The sequence below is a fragment of the Lissotriton helveticus genome, chromosome 11 (assembly GCF_964261635.1).
Source record: "Lissotriton helveticus chromosome 11, aLisHel1.1, whole genome shotgun sequence".
NCBI lineage: Eukaryota > Metazoa > Chordata > Amphibia > Caudata > Salamandridae > Lissotriton > Lissotriton helveticus.
The window spans coordinates 1,021,168,337-1,021,185,378 of NC_136072.1; the positions used below are offsets into that span (position 1 = coordinate 1,021,168,337).

Here is a 17,042-nt window from a genome sequence, read left to right on the forward strand (position 1 = left end):
CGGTTCAGTCATCCTGATTTTGCTTGACCTCTCTGCGGCCTTTGATACCATCTCCCACTCTAGGCTCATGGAGAGGCTAAGCGCCTGCGGCATTCGTGGGTTAGCCCACAAATGGCTTCGGAACTTTTTGGCAGATCGTTTTCAAACGATCATACTAGGTCCCCACCAATCTAAAAGAACCTCATTGGATAAGGGCGTCCCCCAGGGCTCCTTCCTTAGCCCCACGCTTTTTAATATCTATTTGGCTCCGTTGGCTAAGGTGGTAGAAGCTTAGGGTTTGAAATAATATCGTACGCCGACGATACCCAGCTGCTTTTTAACATCGGCCAATATCCCGAAGCAGACAGAACCCGCTTTGCTAAAGGGATTCTGGCAATCGCTCAGTGGATGACTTCCAACTGTTTACAACTCAACCCCTGCAAGACGGAAGTCATGCTTTTCGGGAAGGCTGAAGCGGTCTGGACCAATGAGTGGTGGCCATCACAACTGGGCCCTCTTCCCATTCCACAGCCATGTGTAAACAATCTGGGTATAAAACTTAACCAGTCCCTGTCCATGCATGACCAGGTGGCCGCAATATCAGGGGCATGTTACTACAGACTGAGGCTACTGCGAAAGATTCTGCCTTTTATCCCCACGGAACATCGGAGAACCATAACTCAGGCCTTGGTCATGAGCCGTATGGATTATGGCAACGCCTTGTTGGCTGAGGTGGGAGCCACCACCCTGCAAAAATTGCAGGTCATTCAGAACACGGCAGCAAGGCTGGTCCTGAATATGCCGGTAGGCTCCCCCTCTCGGCCACTGCTACGTCAACTGCACTGGCTGCCGATTAAACAAAGGTCGTCTTTCAAGATATGTTGCCTCACTTTCAGCGCACTGCATGGTCAAGGCCCGCAGTATCTCCAGGACAGACTAGCAAGATACACTCCATCTCGCCTGTTAAGATCTGGCTCATTGCAGCTACTTCAGGTACCCCGTATTAGACGACAGCGATCAGGAGGCATGGCATTTTCGTACATTGCCCCTAAATATTGGAACAGTCTCCCCCAATCACTTCGAGAAATCCCTTCTTATCTTAGTTTCCGGAAACACTTAGAAGCATTTCTGTTTTAACTAACTCCTGCTCCTCGACAATTCCACAAATGTGGTGACTCAGAGTAAAGCGCTGAGATGCCCCCCGGCGATTCGTGCGCTATAGAAGAGAAAATAACATAACATAACACAACATGGTGGGCACACCACACTACCCCTAATGTGGCCACACAGAGGTCTCCGTTTGAAGCTTTGAGAGGAAGTAAGGCTTTCTCTAATTAAACCCGTCTTGGTTGCCTGCATGTGGTGATGTGGGTATTTCTGTTAAGGTGAGGCGTTCCAGAACTGTTGATTATCAGCAGAGATACAAATTGGGTTGTGATTCCAGGATGCATGTGAGAAGCAAGAAGTGGTGTCTTGGTGACCAAGTTTTGGTGAAAAATTTAAGACATACTTATAAAGGGAATTCAAGCTTCATGGGTCCCTATACCGTCGTTGCCATCAGGAAAACTGTTATGAAGGTGGACCCGAGCTGCTTGTGGTGCATGTGTAGGCTAGTGAGATATAATTTCAAATCTCTTAATACTCATGCACCTTCCTTCTCTAATGGTTACGACTCCTGCGGTGAGGATACTGTCGACAGGAAAGTCTGCAGTTTCACTGGGAGGTGTAGGAATCTGCTTGCAATGTTGAAGGATTATGTCTTATATTAATGCAATGTTTTCCTTCGGCAGAATTTCTTTACTTTTGTCTTGTTTTCTTTTCTTGCATTTTGAAATGTTTTTTTTTTTTAGGTTCTAACTTAGCTGTTTATTTTTCCCTTTTATTGGAAGGGGGATGTGTTGTAATCCTGTGATGTTTGGAACTCTGCCCATGTCATGGAATGTAGTGATGCATGGCTTGTCATGAATCACTCATTCCAGTCCTGGGCATCCTGCTGTACAGTTGGTGCTGTGCTGTGATCCTGAATAAACCTTTCATACTAAACTAGTGTTGGGATTACATCTATTTAACAGTCTTGTTAGATATTACCATCACCAAAGAACATGGCAGATTGGAGAACAGAACCTACCATAAGCCCACTGCCAAAAACAACCTACTGAAGTTTGACAGTTTCCATCCTAGAGTACTAAGGGAAAACCTACCATATGGGCAATTCCTCTGTCTAAGGAGAAATTGTAGTGAGCTAGGAGACTACCAGCACCAAGCAGTTGACCTCTCTAAAAAACTGATGATCCGAGATTAGCCAGACAAAATACTCAGAAAGTGTCAAAAAACAGGCCAGAAATCAACCAAGTGAAGCCCTTCTAGAAGATTATCCTAAAACCACAACTGAAATCCTGTTAACCTGTGTGGCAACGTTCAGCACTATTTCAAACTCGGTAACAAAATTGATAAATAAAATTTGGAAAATTTTACAAACGGGCAACATGAAATGGGATAAACCCCCGTTTTCATTAAAAAAAGCAAGGAGCCTAAGGGACTGCTTGGTCTCCACCCATCCCAAAAAGGTGGACATGGACTAAACTACGTCAGTGCTCAATGCCTGGGGCCTCCCCAGTTCTTGGCTTTTTTTGTTTTTATTTATTTATTTATTTTATTTGTAGAGCGCCTGAATCACCCCGAAGGGGCATCTCTGCGCTATGGATGTGCTATAGAAGGCCAAGAAGGGGGTCATATTAAAATAATACAGTTTTGAGGAGCCTTCTGAATTGAAGGTGGTCAGGGCATAGTTAGTAAGCTGGTTCTAATAGAAAGGGGCTAGGTGGGAGAAATCTTTCCCACCCAGCCGCAATTTTTTGAACCGAGGAACAAGGAGAAGAGATTTAGTTCCTGAACGAAGTTACCTAGTAGGTGTATAGTGGTTGAAATTCCTTGCAAGATAGCTGGGGCCCTTGCCATTCACGGCATTGTGAACAATGCAATACATTTTGAACTTGATTTGTTTGAGTACCGGGAGCCACTGGAGCTGTTGTAGAAGGGGAAGAGAGGCCGTTCTAGAGGGTACTTTCGAGACTAGGTGCGCCGCGGTGTTTTGGACCACCTGCAATCTGCTCAACAAGGACTCGTTAGCTGTGACCGTTGCAGTAATCTAAGCAGCTTAGAACCAATGCCTGGATGAGAGTTTTCCGTGTAGACAAGGGGAGAAAAGGGAAGACTCGCCGTAATAGTTCAAGCACATGAAAACAGGAGCCAGCAGTGTTGGAAACATGTGATTGGACACTATCCCTGTGGTAACTGTAGAGTCTGTCACCTTACGACCCCTATGAAATCTCTTGTTTTAGAACCAAACAAGATTTGGACAGTAAGGGTGCATACCAACAGCAAGTCAGCCAATGTGATATACCTCATAACCTCCCCTGTGGACTTAGATATACAGGGATGACAAGCAGAAAAGTAAAAACGCATCTGCGAGCAGCGCAGTAACATCTGATGCAGAAAAGACACAACGAAAATGACAGAACTTGTTTTACAGACACATCACACAACTAATGATCTAAGATGGACGATCATTGAACGAATAAAAACCTCAGGGAACACACATAAATTCCTCTTAGAAAAAAAACAAAGATGGATTTATAGGCTCTCAACTCATAAACAGGGTTTGAAGGACAACATTCCCTGGAACTTACTGAATCATAAATAAAGTTAAAGACATGGGATCTTGGACCTGAGCGAGACCTCGTGTATATAGAAGGAAGATAACATATACCCGCAGCCATGCAACTATAGGGCACTAGTCACTATTAGACCCTAGACAGAACCCCTTTTTTAACATACTGTTGACTAGATTGTACACTTTCCTACCCTGACCCACGTCTGTAACACTAGAAGAGGGTGCCCTTCACAACATTATAGACAGCACTATGCAGCTAAATGTCTCCCTTTGTGCTCAAATGGGGATGTGCTGTATGGATGTTGAATAAACACCATAGGTCTAACTTTCAAGTTTTACTTAACTGCAGGTTAGTAATAGTTGCTGATTTATAGGAACTGAGACCAGCGAATACACAAAGTTTTTTTCCCTTCTTTATAAAATACAGGCAATTCATTCAGAATGAGCTGGAAATATCATATGTCATATTGTTCAGACATTTTCTCCTTGGGGTTGCACACCATACATCGATTAGACACATTTCTTAAGTGTAAATTGCCCAATGAGGTTATTCACACTTACACTTGGTCCATGTGTCTATGCTCGCTCATCACAAACAGCTAAATAAAGTTTTTTGTACACATTATCCTCTTCATGAACGCAGGAACACCAGGGTTTAACGTGGTACACTCCTCCAGTCTAACATCATCAAGCTGACTGTGGTGACGCATACACGATCCAGCCGGAGGTCACCAGTTGTGATGACATGTACTGGACCCGGCAAACACCAAGGCTTTTTAAGATGTCCGGCCAGGGAAACCATCTATCTTTGGGATCCCGGGCCGGGACTGCAACAGGTGCCAATACGTGCGTTGATCCTTCACTAAGTAAGTAATGGGCTTTGATTCTAGACGAATTATGTAGGGGCTCTGATACAGCCACATGCCCAAGTATGCTCTAGGCTTGTGTGATACCTTTACTCCTTTACTCTCAGGGTTTGACAATAGGAAACGCCCCAGGCAGGATCCATGATGCTCAACATACTGGCGTTTTAAGTAAGCTTATATACCTGTTTGTTGACTTAACATAGCCTGCACTATGTTTTTTATAAAATAAACAGGAATCACCTTTTCTGTTTTTATTGATCACATAAGTCTCTTGACCAACGACAGAGGAGCCTGAGATTAACAGACCCTCCTCTGTTAAAAAGTGAATTTAGAACACTTATTCACTTTTCAAAAAATACCACACCTGAACCAGCATGTTTGATTAAAAAGTGAGAATCCTTGGAATATTTTGTGGCTCCTTCCAGACTACACACCTCATGGCACTGTTACACTGGCGTGTATATAAGCATGCACTTGTCGTATGATTGAGAAGAGCAACCTCAATCCACGAGTACGCTTCACACAAACTGAGCAACACGGGTGATGAGATACAATCACTGAGATCCAGGCAACTGGATTGTTATTTCTCACCATTTATGCTGATGAGTGGTATTACTGCAATGTATTGCGTGATTGGAATTTATTTTCACAAATCAATAAGCACGAGCAGAACCGTAAATTGGCGGTCAATCTCGCCTAACAAATGTGCACCTTAGCAAGTGCAGACACTACTTTCAATGGTCCTGAAGAAAGCCTAGCGACTACGCATGAGAAGGCTGAAACATGTAGACCTTGTCACTAAAACCCCACAAATGTCTATTGACAATTACACTATAGAGGACAACCACTTTGCGACCAAGAGAACCGGATCCCCACCCAAGACTGCCATAATAAGGAATGGGGGACCACCTCATGTCGATTATCACCTTCTGTCCGTTTTCCACAGGACGAGTGGAGTTGGGATAAGACACCATTATGCCCTGCCACGAATGAAGAAAAACCCGACGGTACCTTTAACTGGGCTTTCCATCACGAGGAAGCCCCACCCCTTCACGTCGTCAACACAATCCTACTGGATAAAGATCAGGAAGAAGAACAGTTGGCGTGTGACGACACCGGAGGTGTACAGAAGGAAGGCGTCTCAGCAGCAGAGTATCGAGGACGAGAAGCAACCGATAGCGAAGGGGAGAGAAGACCGGTTTCCGAGGGACCCCGACAGAGCCTGGTGTCCACCGTTACCACGCACCGCCGAGCCACGTTCCTGGAGGAGCGTGGCTACACCAGGTACGAGAGAGGTTCTCGGGTTGGGTAGGGAGGCGGGGAAGCCCGGCGTTATAGCACTGACTCTAGGGCATCCCACTCCAGAATCTTAAACCCCACGAGACCTATTCACCATCCCTTCACCTGCACTCCTCACCCCTCGAACTAGTGAGAAGTGAAGTAACTCTTGTACATAGTGCACAGCAACACCGCGGTGACCCTTGCACTTCCCTGGTTCCTTGGGTAGATAATAGAGATTGAGGACGGCATTCCTGATACCCTGTTTCTTTCTTCCCCCTCACCAAACCCGGGCTGGATTCCATTGGCGAGAGTACAAGGACCCCGAGGAGGAGCTGAGAAGAGGAGACTCGCCACCAACCCCATCTTGTCACCACAGATCCGGCTTATTTAACACATGAAAGACTCCGTACTCGTCCTAAAAAGGTCTTTAAGAAAATAAAGCCCTACTTACCAAGACCTGGTCTCCGGTCCCTTACTTCCACCCCGCCACACACTTATATTTTTAATCTTCTCCTATGACCCCACCATTAAAATTCCTGGGTGCATAGAGACAATCTTAAGTCACTTTTCACTCTCCACTAAAAAATCCATTCTGCTGTAATCAGGCATCGCAGCACACCGGGGAGGCATTCGGCCCCTCGGGTGGGAACCCTATGATGAAGCATGCCACCAACTAGGTTGGTGAGTGAGGGTTCTTCTTAAAAAGGATTTTTTTCCTTTTCAAGCTAATACAAAGAAGTAATCCTAACTGGAATTTTTGTTGTTTGTATTAATTATTGCAGGACCAGGAGCATTCCCACAAAAACCTCTCTCTCTTTTTGCTTTATTATATGGAGGGAAAACTACACCAGTTTTGCAATCTCCCTTTTGGACTATCGTCTGCCCCTTGGTGCTTCACCAAGGTACTACGTTCTGTGACTACCTGGCTCAGGGAGAGGGGAGTGAGATTAATAATATATCTGGACGCTATACTATGGCTCTATCAAAACTGACAATATCCCGTCATATAGACCTCGCCATACGGCTTTTAAAACACCTAGGGTTTATTTTAAACAAGAATAAATCATGTACAGTACCAAGTCAACAGACACAATTCCTGTGCTTTGTGGTAGATACAATAAAAACTCCCAGGACACAGGGTAATGAAAGTCCGAAAGGAACTAAGAAAGTTACTTTCAAAAAATACTTTTCCACCAAGTGTGTTAGCAAGGATCCTGGGTCTCCTGTCATCCACAAATTGGGCTATTTTCCCAGCATTATCGAGCACTACAAAGGCTAAAAGCAGGAGAAGTGAGGTCAACACAATCCTATTCCCAGATAGTATCTCTAGACCAGGAATCAAGGAGGGAACTTGTTTGGTGGTTGAAGAATGCGGAGGCATGGACTGGCAGAGCCCTTTTTGGGGAAGAACCAGACCTAATAATAGAATCTGATGCGAGTTTGGAAGGATGGAGTGCCAGATGTGGGAACTCATCAACAGGGGGTCATTGGACAGATCAAGAGAAGAAATTGCATATCAACTGCTTAGAATTACTAGCAGGTTCATTTGAAGTTTGTTGCTTCACCCAGAAGTCAATGAAATGCTGTGTAATATTACATTTGGACAATGTGTCAGCAGACCGGTATTTCAACAAGCTGGGTGGACCCCATTCCAAAGGCCTTACAGATCTGGCGAAGGGTTTTTGGGGATACTGCTTGAACAACGGAGTATCAGGTATAGTGGAACACATTCCTGGATTAAGCAATGGTGTAGCAGACTTGTTCTCCAAGAATTTCAAGGACTCCAGCAACTGGAGACTGGACAGGGTAATATTCTTGAATACCCAATCAAAATGGGCCCCCTTCAGGATGGACCTATTTGCAGACATGCCGAATACTCAACTAGAAGAGTTCTTCAGCTGGAGACCGGCCCTCAAGCACAAAGGGTAGATGCTTTCCTCTAAGACCGGAGGGGTTTAGCACCCTATGCTTTCCCGGCATTTGTCATGCTACCTCGCCTACTCCTAAGTGCACGACGTTACAAAGAGCCTAGTTGTGATAACCCCCCTTTGGAGATCACAAGCCTGGTTACCAATCGTCCTGGAAATGAGCATAGACTTTCCAATTCTAATTTCTTTGTTGAGAGTAATACTCCTAGGTCCAGAGGGAGACTTCCACCCCCTTGTAGAGCAGGGACTGCTGGTTCTGACGGTCTGGAAGATTTCAGGAGACAATGGTGAATCCCAGGGCTTTCGCCAGATGCTTTCCGACTCCTATCTGAATCATGAGCATCAGGAACAAGGAAAGCATATCGACTGGCTTGGAACAAATGGGTTCGCTGGTGCTTTCAACAAAGTTATGATCCTGTTTCAACTGATTTAATGCATGTTGTGAACTATCTTTCAGAACTATTCACATCAGGCCTTAGTTACCAATAGTTGTCAATGTTTATAGATCAGCTATATCTGCAGGACACTCTCTAGTAGATGGAGTATCTGTAGGACAGAATTTACCAACTAAAAAGATAATGAGAAGTATGAGAGTACTAAACCCTCCAACCGCTAAATATACCAAATTATGGGATGTTAGAGACGTGTTGCAAACCCTAACCTCCTGGGGTGAGAATTCCAGTATTTTCATAAAATGCATATCTTATAAATTTGCTGTTTTATGTCTAGTATTGTTCAGAAGAACTTCCGATGTTAAAGCACTAGATATTTGAGCAGGACAATCCAACCAGAAGGTGTTTGCTTTTACCTCAAAAGGAGAATCAAAACTATGTCTTCTTCTATCTTTTACCCCTTCTTTCCTCAGAATGAAAGACTCTGTGTGGTTAAATGCCTGAAAGAGTACGAAAAAAGAACTGAAAGTTTGAGACAAAATGAGAATCAATTAATAATAATTTCTCACAGATGGCCTTATAGGTGAGTTTCTTCACCAATAAGAAGAGGATTTCTTCGTTGATGACCTTGTTGATGAGCCCCTTGACAAGACCGAAAAAAGAGACATTGTTTGCTGAGAATGCCTCTGCACAGCTTCGGCCAGACCTGATGGTACTCAGCAAGGTATCCCCGCTCCCCCAGCCCACCTTCATGACCCAGAGGAGCCAGGAAATTAGGGGCTTTTTGAACATGCTTACAGCCCATCACAGTAAAGGGTGAAGTGCCATGGTACTGATGATGATGATGATGATGATGATATTTACACTGATAAGGACAATTCCAGTTATATTGAAGGAGGTTTTTCATTCGTGGCTCACCAGTAGCCCACATCTCATAGATGTGACTCTTTCCAAGAGCATTAGCCCTACGAGGAAGGTTATGGTGAACCACAAGCATCAAGAGGAGACACCATGGCAGTACCCATACAGATCTAAGGAACATGCTCAATGATTATTACAAGTATTTTCCTGAAACGCGCGCATTGGTCTCTCTCTCTCAGGAACGTTCTGAGGCACCTGTTACAGCACCAATCGTCTGCGACTCTTGTGCTTCTGTAAACACAAGAGGTTAGAGCTGTCCCTCCTACCATCACCATTAGGGATGTTTACATGTACTGTGATCCAGATGGTCAGCCATAGGAAGGAGAGTTGATTCATAACCTGGATCTATCAGGTCGGGAGTGGGATGACTATATAGCACCATCTTCACCATCACCTTCACCATTTCACCATCCCCAGCTAGTTCTCCTCCTGAGGATATTGGGGGTCCAATGAGTTGATGGAATGTGCTTCGAAGAGATTTGATTTGTCTCTCCCTATAAAGCAATCAGAATGTTTCCTATATGATTTTAAGGACTCTGCACGAAAGTCTGTGAGGTCGATCCCTATAGTAAGCTAAATATAGGAAGAAGGCTTAAAATAATGAAAAACCCAGCTTCAGTCACAGCAGTGGTTCCTAGAATGGACAAAAAATATAAGGCCCCTAATTCTTCTCCACATGCTGGATAGGCTTGTGGCCTTCCACTATTCGCGTTTGGGTAATTTCGTTTTACTTTTTGGTTAAGCATTCCATCAGACTGCATGTATTTCCAGCTCTTTATCTCTTTTGCTTCTTTCCCCTGCCCTCACCTGCTGTGTGTTGCACTCTACTGTGAGCTTCTCCCCTCACCCTAATGTGCTTCCGCTCCACACACTGTGCTCCATGTTGATTTCCCACTCATATTGCTATCTCCTTCCCCGGCTTCAAGTTTAACTTATCTGCCCACCCACTACCTGCACACTATCAGTTTCCCCTCCATTCTTTGGTAAACCTACATATATATTTTTGGGGGGAGGGCGAGGCAGCAGATTAGTACTCACTCTCCCCTTAAGTACTTTAGTGCACTAAAAATTTATTTTTTTATTGACTGGTCTGTTTGGCTCTCACCATCTTGAACTGGTCAACAAAAAGTGAAAGAAAATTGCAGCCACGTCGTTCTGTAGGCACAAGCATGTGTGGTGACATAAGCATATGCCTACCAATGACACAGCCTACAACACTGGCTGTGTCACTGGCCCATTTGTTGTTTTTTAAGGGATTTTTACTGACTCTATACAATTTTGATAAAAAGCACTGACAGAGTCATTTTGACCCACAGGCGAGACCTATTTACTTTACCAATGCTTATTTCCCTAAATCTTGGGTTTCACTAAAGTCTTCTGAATGTGTATTGAGATTCTCTGAGAGAAGCTTGCAATTTTGGTATACTTAAAGGTTACATAATAATATTAGTAATGAAATTATGCATTGTCACTTTAGTGAAAATGAAAAATTACAATTTCTTCTAAGAATTGTTTCAAGGATCTGAGGAGATTTGCCTTTTTTTGGGTCAATTATTCTCAGAATGCAAAAGTCGTAATAAAAAAATATGGGGAAACAAAAACATTGAAAACACACAAAATTGGTAAGGGATCAGGTAGATACTTATTCATCTTTATTAAGAACATGGCATAGTTTAAGGCAAGGGTTCATTTTGACAGAAAAGGGTAAGGTAAATGGAAGGCAAGTATGGGACCCTCGCAATTACACAAACAAGGGGAGCAGCACAAGGTAGGCTAAACTGGTAAATTAAGAGAGGAGTCAGATGATCCCAAAAATTCAGCAATGAAAAAGATGAAAAGGAAATCTGAGATTATCAAATTTCCTGAAATAAAATGAGGTAATTGACAAAATGATATATATAATTATAGGTGGGTAATAGTGAATAACGGGGATGTTTTTCACTCACGTTCTGAGTGGCATCAAATAGACAACAAGAAGAGATAACAAGAGAGAAGATTGAGCTGTTTATAATATTACTCAGCTATGTATGACCCCCAAAATCATCTGGCCAGGATTCCAAATACTACCCAGCAGAATAATGGGGGAGCCATACATAACAAGGCATATCTTCCCTATTCCAAATAAAAAAAACATAGCAATCTGCCATCCTACGACATGGTCTTCTGTGCATTTCCTCCTTTTCTCTCCCAAAGCTGTGCTCACCGCTCTCCATCATAGCAGAGAGTAGCCACGGCCCGTGGAGGGAGTTACGGTGGGACAGGAAGGCGGGGCGCGGGAGGGGCACGGTGGGGATGCTGAAAACCGGAATATGGATAATTGGAGGTAAGTAAATCATTTAATTAATAAAACAAATTTCGTAGCTAGCCCTGCCTCGCATTTTGCGATGCAGGGCGCGCTACGAAATTCGTTTTATTTATTAGCGCGCCCTGCCTCGCATTTTGCGATGCAGGGCGCGCTACGAAATTCGTTTTATTTATTACATTGTTTACTTACCTCCAATTATCTATATTCCGGGTTTTAGCACCCCCTCCCGCCTTAATGCCTCACCGTGACTCCCTCTACGGGCCGCGGCTGGCAGAGAGCACTGCCATGACAGGCTCGCACAGAGGTTCAAAGAGAAACCTGAAATTCCCTTATGAGGAATCAACAGCGGGAAGCAAATTTTGTTTCCCACTTTTGATACGTCGAAGTAGTAAAATTTAGATTTTGAATCTGATGTTCAAGCTAGTGATGCTTAGTTAGAGACATAACATAGCATATATAACATATAGAACTAGAGATGGGTAATTGTGGATAAAGGGCTGTTTCTCACTGAGAGGGTTCTGAGAGACATCATATAGACAATTCAGAACGGCTACGTGAAAACAGCTCCCATTGTTCACAGTTACCCATCTGCAGCTCCGTGTTATATATGTGTTCGAAATCCGTCCACTATTGAGAACAGACTTTTTGAACGTGACTTTTAATACAAATAAACATGGACTGAATGATGAAGGCTCCAGGTCTCAGCATTGTGATATCCCGGCAGTGGGAAATCAGCATTATTATTTTTTTACTACTGTGACGTAACTGCAGTTGGGAACAGCACTTTCAAAAGCATGCTCACAATAATGGATGGCTTAGGGCCCCGTACATAACAATAACAATAACAGGAGTCGGATATTAATCACTTGTGACATTTGCACACCGTTAATTACTATGGGGCTGATTCACAAAAGCATTTATGAGTAGAGGAAGCATTTATGAAGTACTATAGTAGTACTACAGGTATAATGATTTACATATGCACTCATACTTTTCCAAATCGGCACCAAATCGTCCAACTCCTTAAGTAAAAGTGAGGTGAGAGCACATTCCTTTCTATTTCTACTAATTGCATATAGGTATTTCTAGACTATTCCCATTTTAGATGTCTTGGGGCCCATTCACCAAGATATATAAGGATAAGTATAAGTAAAAGATTACTATAGGAGTACTTCTTCCATTCTTCAAACTGCCTTTTTGAATAGGCCTCTGACTTTCTATCAGAATCAGCCATTCTCACTAACTCAACAGGCAAATTACTTCGCTTTTACTTAATACGAGTCATTTAATCACAAATGTGGAAGTTGCATATGTCAAGGCCTTACTGCCACTTACAATCAATTGTGTTAAAGTAAAGAAAGTTAGTGTCACCAAGTGATGTAAAGAAAAAGCATTGACTGTTGCTTGCAAATGTTTTAAATGTCAATCATGCTAGGTACACCATTGATATAAAAAGAGAGATAGGAAGAGCAGGTGGTGGTGGTGGGTGGGATGGCGCTCAGAGGTCAGTGCCTCCCTACTGGCTTCAGCTTTCATTAAACCGCAGTGTCACACGATTGGAAGAAAATACAATTGCACTCTTAATATTCATTGAGTTATTTTGTTAAAATAGTTGCTGCTAAAAATGTTTTCTGTACGTAGACTTGTGCATAATTAAGTTTGATGGATTAGGTGGTCTGTGTACGTCCAAGATTGACAGGTCCACAACAAATTCTCAGAGTAACCACTGACTGTGTAAAGGCGGTCCATAATATTAACTCACAGTTTTACAAAGGGGTCAGAGTAGCCGTTGGCATCCATAGCTGCTAAGTGAACACAGCGTACGACTCCAATAATGAGGCCTCCCTGCTGTGTGCTGTACATGAGTGACAGGAGAATCTTCCCGCGTTCCTCCACATCGCCACCACGGTCTGCCGTCTGTGGAAAGAAGGATACTAATGAGGAACTAGAAGGGAAATCACAAGCTTGTGAGGTGGAAGGCATCCAGAATGTGCTAAAACTAGATGCATGAGCTTCACACAGTGTATCATTCAATACATATGTTAAGCAGGTAACATTCATTCAAGATTAAAACCAAATACATATTCATGGAGGAAATGCAAAGTATAAGAAATGTAACTGATAATTCTGTAATCAATTTTGTTTTATTGTAAGCAAATTGGAAAAGTAAAGAATTGAGGAGTGTAGTATTCAGCAGGATCCCTAAGTTAATGCAGGTACGATAATTGGTCAACAAACGAGTCATTGAGTCACTGCTGACATCTAAAAATCATGAGCTAAAATTCCAGTAAGGGCAACACAGCCTTTTGTTTTTGTGAGGTTGGTAAGCTAAGTGCATGAAACTGGGCCAGATCATGTATCCAGCATAATCGGGCCATTTGCGACCAGTAAATGTATTTTGGTATGTATTATTCCCAAATTGTGATTCAGTAACATGTTACCAAATCGCAGTTTGGAATTGTGAATGCATACCAATTCTGTTTTAGAGAGGGGCGTATTTAGGGCCTCCCTTCTTAATACCGAATCGCAGTGGTATGCAAGAATGTTTAGCAACCGAAATGTGGCCGCTAAACATTCACATTTTACCACCTACTTAAAGTAGTTGGTAATCCATTCGCAAACGAGAAGGGGTCCCCAAGGGACCCCTTCCACTTTGTGAATGTTTATAAAATCATTTTTAAGAGCAGGCAATGGTCCCACGGATCACTGCCTGCTCTTAAAAAATGAGAAGTAATTTTTTTGATTTTCTTTTTTAAACGCAACCTATTTTCCTTTAAGTAAATTGGGCTGCATTAAAAAAATATTGCTTTATTTAAAAGCAATCACAGACATGGTGGTCTGCTGACCCCAGCAGTCCACCATCCCTGTGATTTTAGCCATTCCTAATGGGTAGCAAATTGTGACCTACCTCATTAATATTCATGAGGTAGGTCAACGTGTGACCCACTCAAATCACTAAATGAAACTCTATGAGAATCCCAACTAGATATCGCTATTCACAATATTGATAATATCTGGCCCTATGTTTTTTACCGTACAGGCAGTGCAATATATCATACATTTTAAATAATATGGCTACGTACAGGATGGAATGTATTTCTATCTTTCATAAAAAGCAATAGCTCTCACCCACGAGACCTCTTCTCAATGAGTACATTTCCTCCATTCATCTACTGTAGCAAAGACCAGAAGGTTTTCACAAAACATGGTAAATATCATGGGTTCGAACCTGATGACCAGTTGGTTTTCAGATCTTCCAATAATAAAAAGAGGAATGAGAGGTCTGTGCAGGTCCAAAAAACCCAACAGTCCTTAGAGGTTAACTGCTGATTACAGTTTTAGAGTTATGCCTTGCTGGCCTCTGCTAGAGTGAATCCCTGATCTCCAAGAGGTGTCTCTCCAGGTCCTAGACCCCTGGCTGGCATAAGAGTGAACTACTAAAAGTCCTTAAGTTTTGGGCTCTAAGTGACCCATAACAGGTGCATTTGTGCCACGACTCTTCTCCCTATGTCCCCAGACAACTTGAAGTTCTGATGAACCTGACTTTGCCTTACAGCAACCACCAGCGACAATCTGCTATGTATGATCTGCACTTCAAACTACAGCAACGACAGCCCACGGTGACCGCCAACACGAAACTCCAGCAACAACTATCCACAATGCCTAACCCGCTCTTTGTGCTACAGCTATGACAGTACGTGTCACCTGGCCTGGTCTTGACACTTCAATAACGACCATAAGCGATGCTCACCCTGCTCTTCGCGGTCTCCTCCACTGGGAACTGAACTTTTCACTCCATACATTAAAAAGGTACCTTTTTCAGCGGGATTAACCTGGTCCTGTATCAGGCTTGTGCTCCATCGCAGCTGGCCTGAACTTGTGACTTTCCCGGGTCTAGCATGACTAAATAACCACAAGTGGTGCTTTGTGCTTACAGGCACTATTTCTACCTAAAACTTTAAAACCAAGTATCTCCAGTGCTTCTGATTGTATTTTTGTTGTCCTGGTATAATTTTATGTATTAAAATGTATTCCATTTATAAAAATCGTTTTAGAATTTTTCTCAAGTTGTGTTTTCATTTTAGTCTTGTTTGCGTGATGCATACATACTTTACACATTGCATCTCAGTTAAGCCTGGGTGCTAGCACCAAGCTACCAGATGTTTAAGCACAGGTTAATTTAATGACTTTTGTGCTTCACCCTGACAAGGACTATGGCTGCTGACGGAGTAGGGCTTCCAACCCCCGTAACCAATATCCTGATTGAGTTTTAGATCCTTGACTGTTTACAGAGTGGAAAAGATCATAAAGGAGTTCATGAATACCACGTGAAATCAAGTTTGTTCGTGTTCACATGCTCCCAAGGCACACCATATATTAGTCCATCCACTCCCCAGCCCTTGCATGGAGTTTACTACTGCATAATTGTACAGTCATGGTGTATAATCTTGCAATAGTAAATCCATTTGCTAGGTATCCGTTTTGTAAAATACGTGCACACATGAATGAAGCCATTTTCAGTTTAAAGTGCAGATTTAGGGCTCTCGATAGCTTTATGAATTAGGCTCAAAGTGTAGAATTTAGAGCAATGAAACAGCTTGAACCTGCTTTAAGGTTCCACCCGAGGCTGTATTCATAACCTCTGAGAAACGGGTGGCAAATGCACTGTTCAGCTACTAAACAGCAAGCCAGGCATAGCAACTGCTAGCTCAGATTGGCGTTCGTATATAAGCTGCATCTCATAAAGCTTTGATAGAAGAGGTTATGGGTTGAGGAACTGTAAAGTAGTGACTAGAATAGAATCAATGCAAAAAGTACCATCCCCAGATCACTGTCCCATAAGGAACACCAAAGAAATGAAAGGTAAGAGTAGGCCATGGAACAAGGACGAGTAAGTGCTCTACAGAAGATCCCGCATTAAAGGAATGGGATTCAAACTTGTGACCCTGGGTCTCTGGGAGTTACAGTCGGTTCTCTCACTACACTAATTGGCCACGCTGCCAGTCCCAGGGAGCCACACATTGAAAGTGTCAATTCAGACAAGGCAAGCACTTGAAAGAGCGGAAGAATGCCTTTAATAACTGCAAAGCTGGGATGTTCATGCTTTATAATGCACCAGAGAGGAGGACAGAAGTTCAGGCAAAGATGAGCCTGTGATCTGAGGTGCTCGCTTACCTCATCTTCGTAGAGCGCCATGCCACGAGAGGACCCTGTGGTTCCAGCACGCTTCATCTGAAAAGATAATCATAAAGGTGAACTTGGAACAGGAATTTCAAAAGACTGAATTAGCATATCAATAACATTTAAAAAAAGATTAACAGTGCAAAAGAAATTAAAGGGCAACACATTTCACTTGAGATTATAGGCACAGATCCAAGTTAAGAAATCCTTATTGTTTACCAATTGAAATGGAACGTGTCTTATTATTTTTTCCCGCTGCACAGCCATAAATATAAATTTTCCAAAGCGACAGCAAATACATGTATTACAATTATGATTGCTGTTGTCTTCATTACACTTGCCATCTTTATAGCCAATGGAAAGCTCATACAGTTATGATAATTTGGAAATAGCTCCAATCTAACTGTCTAATTCAGACGTGACTATTTTCTCGTTGTTTTGTATAATTGATGTTTGAATTCATCACTACCTTGATTTAAGTCTATAATCCTGTATAGGATTGTTTCTTCTGAGCTC

The 17,042-nt window shown here is 42.8% G+C and overlaps 1 protein-coding gene across 1 annotated transcript in view; it reads right to left on the reverse strand.

Annotated features, from left to right (window-relative positions):
• RPH3A (rabphilin 3A) overlaps positions 1–17,042 on the reverse strand; it is a 1,088,002-nt gene that overhangs the window by 91,895 nt on the left and 979,065 nt on the right. The window contains exons 16-17 of the mRNA XM_078667417.1: positions 16,521–16,577; positions 13,108–13,262 (exon numbers count right to left, since the gene is read on the reverse strand). Coding sequence (XP_078523543.1) covers positions 13,108–13,262; positions 16,521–16,577 — 212 coding nt within the window. The remainder of the gene's footprint in view (positions 1–13,107; positions 13,263–16,520; positions 16,578–17,042) is intronic.